At 37.2% G+C, this 15,698-nt stretch overlaps 1 protein-coding gene across 1 annotated transcript in view; it reads left to right on the forward strand.

Moving 5' to 3' along the window:
* Gap43 (growth associated protein 43) overlaps positions 1 to 15,698 on the forward strand; it is an 89,247-nt gene that overhangs the window by 43,752 nt on the left and 29,797 nt on the right. The window contains exon 2 of the mRNA XM_020183385.2: positions 1,684 to 2,284. Within this exon, the coding sequence (XP_020038974.1) occupies positions 1,684 to 2,284 (601 nt within the window). The remainder of the gene's footprint in view (positions 1 to 1,683; positions 2,285 to 15,698) is intronic.

Consider the following 15,698-nt stretch of genomic DNA (forward strand, 5'->3'; position numbering starts at 1 on the left):
GAAGAAAAACTTGTCTTGAATTTTATTGAAAAACACATGTCCATCCTGCCTTTATTCTCATATGCATCTTGCCTCCTTGTGTTCGCTAGCATGCAAATAGAGCTGAACAGTGACAAGCCTGGATGCTTGTCCAAAGAATGTCATGAAGACTGCACAATGATTGATAAGATCTAGGCCACTGGGGCAGAGCTGGTGTGACAGGTGGAAAACATACTGTGTGTTGGCTGCTGTACTTTCCTTCTTAAATTGGAGCAAAGGCCAAAGTCATGGTCAAGGGCAGACTGGGACCAAGCAGGGGACATAGTACGTGATGACAAATACTATTATTAATTAATGTTTCTTTGAAGGAAAGTTGCTGTGCTCCTTACTGTTCACTACTGTATTTCCCAGTACATAGAACAGAGTTTGCAAAAGTTATATGCTCAAAACTTAAATGAAGGAATGGAAACTATCAGTAGCCAGCCAGGGCATCATGGTGAGCAACGGAGCTATACAGAATTTTGGGTATTTGCCTACCCATTTCATTCTATAACTATACCTTTTATTCTTATTCTTTGAGTTAATTTCCAAGCGGGAAAAAAAGTTATTGGTAGCATTTATAAGCTGGTAAAGATTGTGATCAAAAGTTTTAGCTAGGCGTGGTAGCTCACACTTGTAATCCCAGCTACTCGGGAGGCAGAGATCAGGATTATAGAGTTTTTGAGGCCAGTCAAGGCAAAAAACAAGAGCCCCTCTACATCAATAAGCTGGGTATGGCTGCTTGTGCCTATGATCCCAAGTGGGAGGTCTGAGACAGGACCTGGCAAAAATAGAAGACACTATTTGAAAATATCTAAAGTTAAAAAAGGTCTAGGAGTGTGGCTTAAGTGGTAGTGCATCTGCCTAGCAAGTATGAAGCCCTGAGTTCAAACCGCTGTAATGCCAAAAAAAAAAAAAAAGTCAAAAGTTTGTGTATTCTATTTTCTTGTCTTCAGTACTAGGATGGCATAATTGATGCTGATACATAACTAATTTTAGATTTAAATTGCCACTGTTTTTCAGTCTAATGGCTTTCTCTATTCAAATTTTGAAGACCTGGTTTGTTTATCACTGATGTTGGATCAACACATAGGAGAAAGTGAGATATCATTTTATAACCAACATTCTCAGTTGCTATATTCTGAAAAATTAAAAAATCCCCAAAGCTTTGAGATTTATTTGCAGTTTTCATAAAATCTTGAGGGGATTTATTGTCTAAACCTTCACCCTATTCCTTTCTTGCATGTATTGATTTACTGATAAACCTTAAAATCATGAGGTTGGGGGGTAGGCTCTTGCATAACATTTTTTAAATCATAAAGTTTTACAGAGTCCCACTTGGGAAATCCCGAAAACCCAGAATCTTTCAGAACTCTAATTAAAACTTAGGGTGAATGTGGTTTGATTGTCAAGCTGTATCTTCTTTAAAGCCTGGTGTAACTTTGGTAGCAGAGCAACATGGAGCTGGGGAAAGGCAATACGTTTAAAATAAAGTCAGTAATTCCACAAGTTCCAGGGGCTTTACGTTTCCCATACAACACTGGAGAGAGACGAGACTTCATTCCTCAACTCCAAGTATTAGTGCCTGGCACGGGGTTAGTCAATAAATAGATGCTTTGGAGAACCCTACTTGAGCTTCCTTTTCTGTCCCTTTTTCTCACAAAGGTTGAAAAAAATGATGAGGACCAGAAGATTGAGCAAGATGGTATCAAACCGGAAGATAAAGCTCACAAGGCCGCAACCAAAATTCAGGCTAGCTTCCGTGGACACATAACAAGGAAAAAGCTCAAAGGCGAGAAGAAGGGCGATGCTGCTGAGGCCGAGGCGAACGAGAAGAAGGATGAAGCCCCCATGGCTGATGGCGTGGAGAAGAAGGAGGGAGAAGGCCCGGCCACCACTGACGCGGCCCCCGCCACCAGCCCCAAGGCCGACGACAGCGGCCAGGCTGGAGATGCTCCTTCCGAGGAGAAGAAGGCGGAGGGCGCCGCGGATGCTGCTCCGGAGCCCGCGGCCCCCCAGGCTCCTGCGCCCTCAGAGGAGAAGGCCGGCTCTGCTGACACGGAAAGTGCCACTAAAGCTTCCACTGACAACTCGCCGTCCTCCAAGGCCGAAGATGTCCCAGCCAAGGAGGAGCCTAAACAATCCGACGTGCCTGCTGCTGTCGCCGCTGCCGCTGTCACCACCCCTGCTGCAGAGGACGCTGCTGCCAAGGCGACAGCCCAGCCTCCGGAGACCGCGGAGAGCAGCCAAGCCGAAGAGAAGACAGGTGAGCGCCCAGCCAGGGCGAGGGCGGGCGCAGCGGGGCCAGGCGGCCCTCATTCCAGGCCGCTGGGCCACCAAGGGAGGGGCAGGTGTACGAGGGAGTTTTCTGGAAGTCAAGAGAAGTTGTGCTTTAATTCCAAATTATCTCCAAGCCTGAGAGAGAACTCAGAAAGCGCTGTGTAGCAGCCAGCACCAGAGAGATCAGCAATCTTAATTGGATTGATAGAAACAGTCAAGCTAGATAATCCCCATTGAAAGAAAATATTTTGTGTGCTGATAGTCTTAGTTTAATAAGTAATTACTGACACTACGTGTATTTTACGGATGGGAATTAACTAATGTGATTAGGTGGTTATAGAAAGAGCTGGGTATAAATATAGCCAACTCTAGTGATCCAGATTATTTAGAGTGTGAATTGCCCGCAGCACGAACATAATCTCGGACCACCTTTCCTTATCCCACAATGTGTTTCTGGGCATTCCACCCACCACCAGTTGGTGAGTAGTGTGTGTTTGTGTGTGTATGCTCAGAGGATGTTAATTGTGACACTAATTGGGGTCAAACATAATTAGGAAAATAAGTCTGTTGATGTTGCCAAGAACAAAAGAAAAAAACCTCCAAATACATAAATTATCATTTTATTATTGAAGACACTACTCTCATATGCATAAATAATTAAGGGTTGACTGTGAGTACATTCTCCAGTTTGGAGCTGTAACTTGAAAGTTGGAGTGCTGTCACTGTAATTGCCAAAAGAGCCTGTGCAGAATTAGAAAAGAATGTGTCCAGAGCAAAACAAATCTAACAGACTTTCACCCCTGGAAACTAGATCTGCCCCTCATCCCAACACATCCACAGTGGTGAAGGAAGCCAACAGTCTTTCTCTAGTCTGGTATGGCCTAGTCTAGTGTGACCCTTGAATATCTTCTATGTTAGTCAGACTTTTCTTTGTTGTGACATAACCTAAGAGAAACATTTTAATGGAGGAGTCATTTTTAGCTCCTGGTTCCAGAGGTTTTTCTTCATTGCTGTGGGCCTGTAGTGAGGCAGAATATTATGATGGCAAGAGCATGTGACAGAGAAAAGTTGCTCACCTCATAGCAGCCAGAGCAGAAAGAGAGAGGAAGAGAGAAGGGAACAAGTCCAAGATATACCCTTCAAAGGCATGACTCATTTTGTTCAAGTAGGTCTCATTTTCCACAGTTCAACCATGTCCAAATATTCTATTCTAACTTTGAATTTATCAGTGGATTAATTCATTGGTTAGGTCAGAATCCTCATGATTTAATCATCTCTGAAAATGCCTTTACAGACATACCTAGAGCTGTGCTTTGCTAGTCATTTCCTAATCTAGTCAAGTTGACAATCAGGAGAAACCATCACACCTTCCAATTCCAAAGATCCACAGAGATTAAAGTTTCCTCTGTGCCAGTTTAACACACTGGGTTTGCCCAAGTGGCTTTAACCCATGATATAACCAAGAGTTCAAGTACAAGCTGGACTATGGTGTTCCCAGGAGAGGACTCACTTACTTTATGAGAATGGTCTGGGAAATGTTTTGGCATCTGACCACAAGATTGAGAAACTAATAATTGAACATTTGTCTTAATATCCATTTCTTCAAGTTAGATACTACAGGATGGCAGATGATTACTCTAGATAATCTAGAACTAATTATAGGTCTACTTTTTTCATTTTACCTCTAAAATGCTATAAGAATCTATATTAATTACCATTGTGATTCGCATACTCTCATGCTCTAGCTGCAAATAAATCATATGCTTCTTCCTACCAGTGACTCATTTTAAATCTTTATTCTAACTACATACCTGCCCCAAAGGGGCCTGACTTTGAGGTTAAGAAGATGGGAACTTTTCCCTAGAGAAGGTAAGGTATGTGATAAAGAATGGGGCTTTAGTTTATTCAGCAAAACAAACAGTGTCAATTCCTGTTCTTTGGGTTAAAGTTGGAACTCAGTAAGATGTCTGGAAACCGTTTTGCATGGGACAAACTATCTAGCATGCATTGTATAATCAGGGAAATTAATCATGCTTTGTAAGATGTAACATTTTACATTGCTTAGCTCTTATTTTTTAAACTGGGATTTCTAAAGTTTTGAGTATAGACACAAAGATATGATGTAATTTTAGGTATATACTTGTGATTTAGATTAATAGAAAGGACTTACTGAATAAGCAAAAAGTCTAATAATATTTTTAGGGAAATTCCATTTTGGCTATTTTTCAAGTTATCATTTTAAGTGAATTATTAAAGTATTTTATGTGGTAAGTGCTCAAGAAATGTCAAATGTTGCAATAATAAAACTCGACTAAATTAAATTTATAGATAATATTTTTTTCATCTGTTCACATATTCCTGTCCAACTTTGCTAACTATTTATTTAGTTGATTAAAAGTGTGTCTGGTCACTGAAAGTAAGTAGAGATCAAATTCCAGTGGAAAAAAAAGTCACAGTTAATGAGATTGTATGCACATTGAAAGGTGATTGGAAGTATAGGTGAAGTTCAACTTGAAGGTAATCAATCACCAAAGACAGTTTACTTTATATTGTTTCATAACTTTGGCTAGATAATGTCCTCTTGGTGAGATTCTGAAATGCTGCCTGTAGCTTCTTGCTGGACTGAGTTATCTATCAGCCTTGCCTGCTAAATGTGACAAGCACAAATTACTCCGTTGTGGTGAATCCCGTAGAATCACAGAAACTAAAGGTGACAAGGAGATCTATCACATCAGATCAGCTCCAAATTCCCAGAGGCTCTGTATTACATTTCCTCTGTCTCCCATTGGGTTTCATTCTAACCCAGGTCAAAATAGCAGTATTTTCAGTAGGGCTGTACTATTTGCAAATGGATGACTGCCATGAGTTGATTTAGGATTCTATGGCTGCTTACAGTAGTGTAGAAAGACTAGCTAAGAATGGGTAGTATGGGCAGGGGCATAATAAGTCAAAGGAATGAATCTAAGAAAATAGTTTCTGTTAGTAAAAGGGTCAAAAATTTAGGATCAAATCTGATCACTGCTTTAATACACATGGAAATGATTTGTAAACTATAAATATGCTGTTTATTTTACTATTTATGGTTTTGTTATAATTGGTGGGTGCTGTTTGCTTTACAACCTTTGATATTATTTCACTTTTTTTAGTCCTCCAACTATATCTCCTTCTTCCTGTTTTGCCAGTCTTGCTTACACAGCTCTCAATGTTTGCCTATAATTGAAAGATTTCAGTGTGTCTCTGATGAAAATTCCTTATAGGAAGAAGTCTGTTTATAGCGTCTCTAGGACACTACTTTCTTCATCCATGAGGAAAGAACTGTCGAGCCCCTGCGATTGTGGCCTTGGAGTCTCCTGTTTAGCAGTGTGATCTTTGGCTATCAGCAAAGGAGTTCTCTCCCATGAAACCTGTTTCCAGTGTAGCCTATGGACTTTTCACAATAGAGGACTCCAAAAACTCTATACATTCAATGATATAGTATTTGCAAGGTAAACCACCTAAGTGATACCCATCTAATCAACCAGTCATACTTGACTGGGTGGTTGACACAGGGTTCTTGAGAGGTGCTAGTAGGAAATATAACTCTGAGTCAATATCTGAGTCAGATGTTGACCTTGGCTGCATTTTGTTATCTAGTTCACTATATCTTGCAAATTGGATTCATCAATAATGACCTGTGAAGGAGGGAAGTTTCCATTTCCAATTTTCTTTTACCTTTCCTTCCTTTCTCCTTCTCTTCCTAGTAACTTTCTGCTATACTAGTACTTAGGTCACAAAGATAAGTAAGATGTGGTCCTTTGAACTTAGGGAGCTTAGTGGAAGTGTGATGAAATCCAAAGAGTGTCATTTAAAACTATCATGTTAATAGTCTCAATCAAATTATTTAAACACATATGGAATATTTCAATATGCCAATGCATTTTGGGACAAAATATGAATGAGATAGTACTCCATTGGCCAAATGTTGAAAAAAATTTATATAATATGTATCTCAATAGCAAATTTTAAGCAAAAAGAATAGTTCCAGAATGATAATTATATGTAAGACAATGAAATAGCCCACATTTCTAGATCTAGAGAAATTCTTCATGTTTCCCAGAACAATATTTTTCTGAGTCCCAAGGGAACCATTCACTTTTTAGCTCTTTAAAAGACAGATCCTCTTCCATCAAACTGATTGTTAAATGTGAGATTGCCCAAGGATATTTGCACTTATTTGTCTGGGTGCCTCGCAAGCGGTTTTGATTTGAAATGCGGTTTCAACCACTTCCCAAATTTATACACAATTCATAAAGAGGGAAAAACTGAGTTTTGAAAGTCCATAAATACTGTTTATAAAACATGGGCACCCTATCAGATACTCAGCAGTAGCTGCTTAAATACTGTTGATTATTAAGCTTTTATATAGCACTTTTATATTGTTAAAATAATCATTTTTATTGGCTTTTCTTGTCAACAATCCAGTTGCATTTAATAATATTTTCCTTTCTATTTTTACATTCTGAAAGAAAAAGTAAATAGGTATTCTGCCCACAGACAATTGATGGCAAAACAATGGTCAAATTGATAGACCTCTAAATCCTTATTGTAACTTTGGCCCTACAGTTTTCACTTCTCTTTAAGGTACTACATTTTATCTTAATTTCTACATTTTCTTTTTCCGTATCTTAGCAGTTGTAATAATATCCAGTTATTTTCGGAAAATAGCAACCAGGACAATTATAAGGCATTCTCTGTCCTATATACTGTCCAAGATATTTAGGGGAAAGAATGTTGAACTAGAATAAGAAGACCAAGTTTCTAGGTTCAATATTTCTGCCAACCAACTGTGAGACTTTAGGCAATAATTAGCAATAACTTGCATCTCTGGGCTTCAGTTGTCTCTCTCTAAGAGTATTGACCCAGATAGTTGATTTTTCAAGTTATTTTAAAGATTGAAATTCAAAAGTCCAATAATAAGTAGCACTAATGAGCATTTATTAAATGACAGGCTTTGTGCCAAGTGCTATGTGGGCATTATCCCTTTCGATCATTGAAGCCACTCTCTTGTAAGTAGTGTACTTTCTCTTCCCTCTTTACAGATGAGGATTCTGAGGTTCACAGTTTACAGTACTTAATCATTGTAGACAGCTAGCAAGTGTTGAACCAGAAGCCAAACTCTGACAGCCTGATTGCAGAGATCACATGCTAAACCCTGACATGCAGACAAATACTATTCTGGGAAAAACAAAGAAAGGAGAGATGTCTAGGCACCCCAACATCATGTTTTAATCTAAGAACATTCCCCTTATTTGTATAACTGAATACTATAGCCTCCCATCTGGGAATTATTAGTGATCATACTTTTAGATGGTCATTTAGTAACTGTAACAATCCTTGGTCCTAATTCCATCACCCAGAATTTTAAGAAATATGAAACTAGCTCTTTTCCTTAGGTTTTTATTTCAAAAAATGTTTCAAGTGCTCTTTTATTAGAACCAAGAGCGTTAGAAAGATCAGTTGAACTTGATTATTCTTAACCAGAGTATTATTGACTTCATCAAATATGCCAAGAAGAACTGAAAATAAGAAACTAAAAATTTCAGAACTCAATTGGATATGTCATTTTTTGGTAGACAATTCCCATCTTAAATCTGGCTGACCAGAATTAGTGTGTCTTTTACATTTCTGTTTAGATCCTCCCTGAGCAAGCGTGTTTCCAAAGGATCTGATACCTTTACAGCACCCATAAATAAAATATTAACTAACTCAAAAAAACAAATTGGACAGCAATTTCTGTTTCTTTAGTTAAAAAGGAGGCAGACAAACAATGAAGAAATGGGTTTTAGAGTCAAGAAACTCCTATTGTTGAAGCCTTATATCTGTTCTTCCATTACTTATGTTAAATTATTGCTACCAAGATATTAATGAGGAGGAGGGCATGTAAGTAATCCCCCCCCGCATTTTAAAGTTGTGAAATTACATTTGGCACTGATAGTCAAACAGTATTTTTTAAAATACAGAATATTTTTAGGTATTAATTGACATTCATAAAGTATTTCTTTTTTTTCTGTAAACACATGTACACACATATACACAAATCCAGAAGTATTAGAAAGAGGAAGAGGAAGAAACAAAAGCAGCAAGACTTACACAGTGAGTCTATTTGGCTAACCATGGAAAGAGACCAGAACACTTAATTTAATGGACTAGAAAGCATTGAGTGGCCCTCACTCACATTTTGCTCTTATAAACATAGCTTCATTAAATAAAGAATGAAAACTTTCTAGAACCAGAGATGAATGGAAGGGAAGAAGCAAATAAAACGGTGTAGTGTAGCTTAAAGCTACAAGAACTGTGCCCTTGAAGATTTCTTAGGATTAGATGATTTAGAGCATAAATAAAGAGGTAGGAAAAGTTTGAAAGGATGTGTATCTTTTGTCATCTTTCATAATCGTGTTTGAATTTTATATTGAAAGAAAGTGACTAAGTCAGGTGATAAAACCTCATTCCAATTCATATAATCAAAATACTGAACTATTACCTTTAAAAAATCTTTAACCAGTTATTGATCTCACAGCAAAATATCTTGGCTCTATAAGTAAATATTTATTTGGGGGTTTGCTTAAAAGAGCTGTCATGGGGAGTTTTTCTCATAGGGATGATAAATAATGTCATGTTTTTAATAGACACAATAGCTTACATCATAAAAATGTATATGGTATAATTCCTCAGCATTTTAGCATAATAGACTACACATTACCTAAAATCAAAAGATCAGGGTTCTTGATGAGGTTTTGCTGATGATATCAGGCCAGCCTTTCTAGACGTTTAGGTTTTAATTTTGATATGTGTAAAGTATATATCTGACTAGGTCTTCTCTGCTTTCTGAATTGAAAAGACAAGTTTATGATGGTAGACCAAGAGGTATCTTTGAAGAGTGGGACATTCAGCCTGTTACCTAAACATCTTCACTTCCCTATCATCCCTTATTTTTTTTTAATCTATTAGTTAGTGCATTTGGGGAAAGGGACTGATAGTATGTAAGTTCAGATAGAGTGAAAAATCTAGGCAAAATCAATTCTGAAACTTTATGGTTACACTGGAGGCCCAACAGACAACAAAGAAATATAAATGGAGCATTCTAACTTCATCTTACACTTGAGATTGAATATAGAGTTAAAAATGATGTTTTCTGATATGGGGGAACTCCTACTTTATAGCTCTCCTAATCCTGTGTCTGAAATGGAAGACTATAATTCATCATAATTTACTGTCAATACTTTCACTTTCCTCTTTGACTTAATTCTTTATTAATTTACATTTATACACATCTTATTTCTTTAAGTAATCCTTGAATTTTATGTAAATACATCAGATGTACTTTTTAAAAAATTTTAAGACTCATAAAAACATAAACACTGTATAGACAGGTATAATACAGTTGAGGATTGTGAAAGATAAAATACTTTGTTCGTCATCTCATACCATTCTGTTAGGAAAAAAAACTCTAGTTTATATGTATATTCAAGAAGAAAAGAGTACACTAGAAAGGCTACTTGACTTTCCTTATAAGTCATGTTCAATCTAAGGGTCTTCCCAGGTAGCATGTATACAGTGAAGTAATTTCACTGTGTGGATTAATAGAATCTCTTGGAATTAAGAATAGAAACCAGAAACCAGGAAGTGTTCTCTTAAAATGGTCCCTTCTGTGTGTATCTTTCAGAGAGAATGGACATGAACATTTCTATAGCACTATAAAAATCTTCTTTTTATCCTGGGGTATGAAAAAGTGAAGAATATAATTTAAATATGCTTAAGCACTATATCTATGCCGTAGTATACCTTTTTGCCAACCAACGGACACATATCTAGGTACACACACACACACACACACACACACACACACACACACACACACACACACACATACTCAATATGTAAGAAAATGCTTGCCCAAGAATTTAGGTTGTCAGCAAGTCTGGATGAGCAATGAGCTATGCATTCTCTTTATCCTTAGCCAATAAAAAGTAGTGTTATCTCCAGGAACATCTTTCCTTCTTTTTGAGGGTGTTGTGGAGAGTTAATAGTTCTAGTTTTTGCTTGTTGTATCTTCAATGAGAAGGGGAGAAGTAGGAGTTGGGCCTATGGCTAACTATGGTTGAATTTATATTGTCTAACATTTAAAATTATGTTTAGGATAATTAGAAAGACCATCCAAGAAGACTTCTTGGTGTAGCAGTTACTTCACCTGCATCTTGAAGGACAAGATATGTCCAATGCAAAGGGATATCAGTTATTTGAAAAGCATGAGGTACCCTACTTTTCATTCAAATTAATAAAAATATTCAAAAACTTTATTTTAAGTCATAATTCGACAGCAGCTATTTAAAATAAAGCCTCAGTGGACAAAGTAACTTCATGATTTGTGTTGTTGATTGTTGAATCTCCTTCATCTTACCAATGATTTAAAGACAGAAGGTAGTCAAGATGGATTTGATGAATAAGTTAAAAATTAATGAATAATATCACGTAGTAGAGAAGGTCCTAACATGATCCAGGAGACTGGACTCTAACCTTAAAACTTTGGGCAACGAAACTCCTTAGCTTTTCTGGATGTGAGTTTTCCTTTCATAAAACAAAAATGTTGGACAGAGGATCTCAAAATCACCACTATTCCTCAGCAACACCCATGTGCTGACACATTCACACTGCATGTACAAAATCAAAGGAACAAAAGACGGCAGACACTTGCTCAAACAGAAAACTGTAGTGCCATCAGCCTTTCTGCTATGGAAGCTGACTGGCAAGTATTGTTACTCAGGGCCGTAAGTCTTTCCTGTGGCTGGCAGAGTACTAACCATTTATGGCTTCATAGACAGGGTGAGCATTTTGCATTATGTCTAGAAACATATTGAGAACTAGAGGAAAGCAGGGCCATTCTTTTCTGAAAGCAGATGATTAATTTCATTCCAACCCCATGAGTGACCTGTGGGTGACTCTTGCCAGTGTGTGACAGTACACCTAGGGAAGGAATGATCTGCCAAGTTACTTGGCTCCTTTCCTCATCTGACACATTTAAGTAATCTTTGCAAGGTGTCTCAGAGCCTACTGAACCTGCTGCCGCCCCACTATAGGATGAATTGTTCATGCCTTCCTAAACCAACAGGGTTGGGATAAAGACCAGAAACAGCCTTTCCCACAGTGGTTGCCTAGTCTTCTTTCTCACACAATACAAGGTAATTTGTGCACAGCCTGTGAGCTGTTCAGACTGTAGACTATATGAGAGTGGGAGATTATATAAATTCTTCTACACAAAATGGGAGATTGAGTAGATTCTTCCACACACATAAACTGCAACTTCGAGTAATTCATTTATTTGGTAAGAAGAGTCTCACTTCACAAAACTCTAATTTAAAGGCTAGGAAAGGCCAGCATTTATCAGTGTGGCTACAGCACGCTCTGCATTGGTGCAATCACATCCTTTTAGAAGGAGAAGCACCAGTGGAAGATTTTTGTTTCTCTTCCTCCTCCTCCTCTTTTACTATTGATTCTTTAACTATAGCAGGTTTATAGGCAAACCTGTCCTCTTTGGAAGCCACAAGTCAGCTTTTCTCTCTCCCTCCCTCCCTTTCCTTCTTGATAGTTTAAAAAAAGGAAAACACAGAAGGTAACAAGTGAAGCAAAACTTGTACATTTATTAATGCTTTTTTCCCCATTAGAAAAGTAAACATTTTAAGATGTATGGCTATATTTGTAGCACATTGATGGTGGTCTGAATACAAGTTCAGTGCAGTTGTCAAATTACATAATACTATTGAAAAACTACGAGAAAAGACCCTTCCATTTTCCTTCTATCCTAATAAATGAGGCCTTCCCCCCTAGAATGCCATATAATAAGTAAAAAGAAAATTGTCTCCCATTTTTCTCCGAAGATTAAACTGAGACTTTGGTTTCATACTTATCACCTCAGGAGTCTCCTCCATAGAATTTGTTTGAAATGTGAGTTAAGATGAACATTTATCACATTTTGAGTTTGACAGAATAATATTTCTTTTCCTTACACTTGCTCTACATTTATTTTGGGTATGTTCGGGCATTTTCCCTGAGGTGCATGATGATCACAAATGAGTGTGTACTATAATGTAAAAAAAAAAAAAAAAAAGCCAAACAAACAAAAAAAGGAAGCCAACTAAAACCAAAATCATTTGTGATGATTTTATCAGATATCTTCAGTGACATGCTTGTAAACTGGCTCTCCAAAACACAAAACTAAACTCAAAATGAGTTTATAGAACTGGCCCATTTCTGTGGTATACATATTTCCATCGTGGCTGATACCAGGACCAGTGTTTTGCCACTGCACAAGCAGTTGGGAAGAGGTGTTAACTATACTTTCTCTTAATAGCCTATGTGAGTCTGTACTACTGTATCTCAAATCAATATAATTAACCATTTAATTTTTACTTTTGGTGTCTCTAAAATACTAAAACAATAATTATCAACTCCCAAATGATGTTTCAGTATAGAAGCACATAAATATCCATTTAAAAACCCACATAATTATGTACATATGTATGTGATGCCTAGGAAGCTAATCTTTCTGGTGAGCATTGTGTGTGCATTAAAATAGTTAAAGAAAAAGCTAAAATGTAGAATTGCTCCTGGTATTCAACTAGAAAAAGAATTGCTCCTGAAGGGATGGATACGTTGTCTTCAAAAATGTGATCTGAGCTGCTTCTTTTGAATGAATTGAAAGCTTTTTTATCTTTTTCAGAGATTAATTCAGGCTTCCTACTGAATTGCATCCATTGCTGGCTTTTCTAACCTCGAAGGTGGAGAAAGAGTTACTGCTTCCCTTTCCTAATGTTAATTTTAGTGCTAGGAGAAATATTGCAAAATAGTGTGTTCACAGAGAGTGGGATGAGATTAGTGAACAATTATTCAAGGCAGACGCACTCCAAATTGTTAGTCTGAGCACCATTTGTTAGAATGAGTTTATATACATTTCTATATGCAACATTTATGTATATGTCATATGTATATCATATATAGAAAGCAGAACTGCTGTGGTTGAAGATATGGGAAATGGAGTTCCCCTTTCCTCTGCTGCTGTCTCTCCTCTCTAAATAGATCATCCCTGAGTGCTAAAGTATAGCTCGAAAAACACAAGTTGTTACTACTGTCTGTCTACAAGTGGTCAGAAAAATTCAGTGTCAGTCAGTCCTGTTTACTATAAGCTGATCTTCACAATGTATATGGATAACTGCAGTCATGCTGCTTAGGTAGATTATGTGTATTGTTTAGAGGGTTGACAGAAAATTGATCAATATTAAAGTCCTATTTTCTAGTCACAGATAGGATTGGTTTGAGTCACCTCTAAACATTATATTAGGTATTAAAACAAGGTTCTATTTTATTTTGGTTCCAATAGTATTAAGGTCATGCAATATTTATTTTCTAAATTATAAGTAATCTCGCAAAGCATAATTTAATTTCTAAAACATTATTGTGAAATCCTAAGTTGGTACATTTTGAATTACATTGCTAGAGCCCTTGAGTTCCATGAAGTAGCCCCTTGAGTGGCTTCTGGGAAGTGGGTTGTTTTGGAGGAAGCAGCTTGGCAAGAATCCTACCATACTACAGTCTCCTGTACCCCACACTAAACTATTTCACTAAGCTAAACTATTTTATTTTGGTAAAACTTTGACATTTTTACCAGCAATAATTAAAAATTACTATTCTAAACTTAAGGCCATTTTCAAAAGATCTTTAATTTTGGAATGATTAAATTCAACTGAAAAATTCAGAACTCATTTTTTTTCATGTAGACTTCCACTCTATACTTAGCTTGAATTGTTTGTTTCCCAAACAGATGATCTTCCTAGACATAGTATAGAAATTGTCCAGGTTCTAGGAATTTGTTTACAGTGCAAATCATAAACAATAGGAATTTAAGTGACTAAACAGGGTTATTAACCATGCCTAAATGAAACTAATATATCCATGGCCCCTAATCATGTAAAAGAAACAGAGTAATGATTAAATAATATTTTTTAGTTTTATTACAGTTTGTATAAACAAAACATTCTTTCTGATGCCTCGTGGAAGGAGTTATAGCTGTGATTTTGAAATATCCACAAAAATAAGGATTTCTACATGTTTAAAATCCCAAATATGTCCCCCAAAAGTTTTTAAGAATCTGTTACCTTTCTTTCTTCCACTCCTGAGCCCTGGTGGATGATAGTTGTTTGCCTCACTATCTAAAAGGATGCTCCAAAGGAAAACACTCATGAGCAACAAAGCCAATTCCTATTTAACTACAGGGATTGATATCCTAAATGTCACCTCAATGATTCACAAACAACATGACACAACCTAGCTGGGTAAAAGAAATAGACTCAATAATTTTAGGTTTAGGCTTTGAGGGGTTTGGGCTTCTTGTAATTTTTGATGGACTACTCTGAACACCACTTACCCAACGCTACAAATTTAAGTCTATCTATATTGATACCCTACAAGGCTTACCTTTCTAACCCAAATGACATCTAAATTATTACCATGACCTACAGGCCCTCCTTAGATATGACTTCTGCTCGTCTTTCTGATCTATGTCCTTCTACCCTGCACTTATTCCCTAGCCAGACTAGCTTTCTTAATGTTGCTAATGGGCTCAGCTTACTTCTATTACAGAGCTTTTGGACTCGCTTTCTCTCTTGGTTTTCTCAAGGCTGCCTTAGCCTTCTTACTTGCTCTGAGAAGACTTCCCTGACCTTTTGGTCAGAACAGCACCACACGCCTGCCAGCCTTATCAGTTCTACCACATTAACCAATTTATTTTCTCTGCATCATTCTCAGTGCCTAAAATAACTGTACTTAACACTCTGTTATGTGTTTATTGTCATTCTCTGTCACCAGACTTTCCATTCCCTGAAGGCAGGGATTGGCATTCTTCAACACAGTACTCAGTATCCCAGGGCTCAGAAGACAGCCCAACAAATGGAAGAACCTCAGTGGACATACATTGATTGACTAATATTATGAATTTCACCCATGAAGAGATTTCTCTTCAAAAACAACTTGAAAGGGAAAGAACGATGTCAGTTTTCAAATTTGAATCCCCCCTCCCCTCAAAAAAGCTAAGGATTTTTCAGGCAAGTGTCTATTTTTATTGCTTGCAGCTCATCTCTTTTAAATGTTATAAAGCAGCTACTTCCTTTTCATGACCTATTTCTGAATACCTCCCAGGTACCCAGATACTCTGGGTCTCAAGGTGGATATTTCACTCTGAAGGAAAAATTGACCAGAAAGTAGAAACAAGTGTGGGTCCCCAGGAAGGACCAGGTGGGCCATGGATGGGAATTCTTTTTAATAAGGAGAAAAGGGAAAGCAGAAGGAAGGAAGAACAAAATGCAAAATGGGAA

The sequence above is a fragment of the Castor canadensis genome, chromosome 5, assembly GCF_047511655.1.
Source record: "Castor canadensis chromosome 5, mCasCan1.hap1v2, whole genome shotgun sequence".
NCBI classification, from domain to species: Eukaryota; Metazoa; Chordata; class Mammalia; order Rodentia; family Castoridae; genus Castor; species Castor canadensis.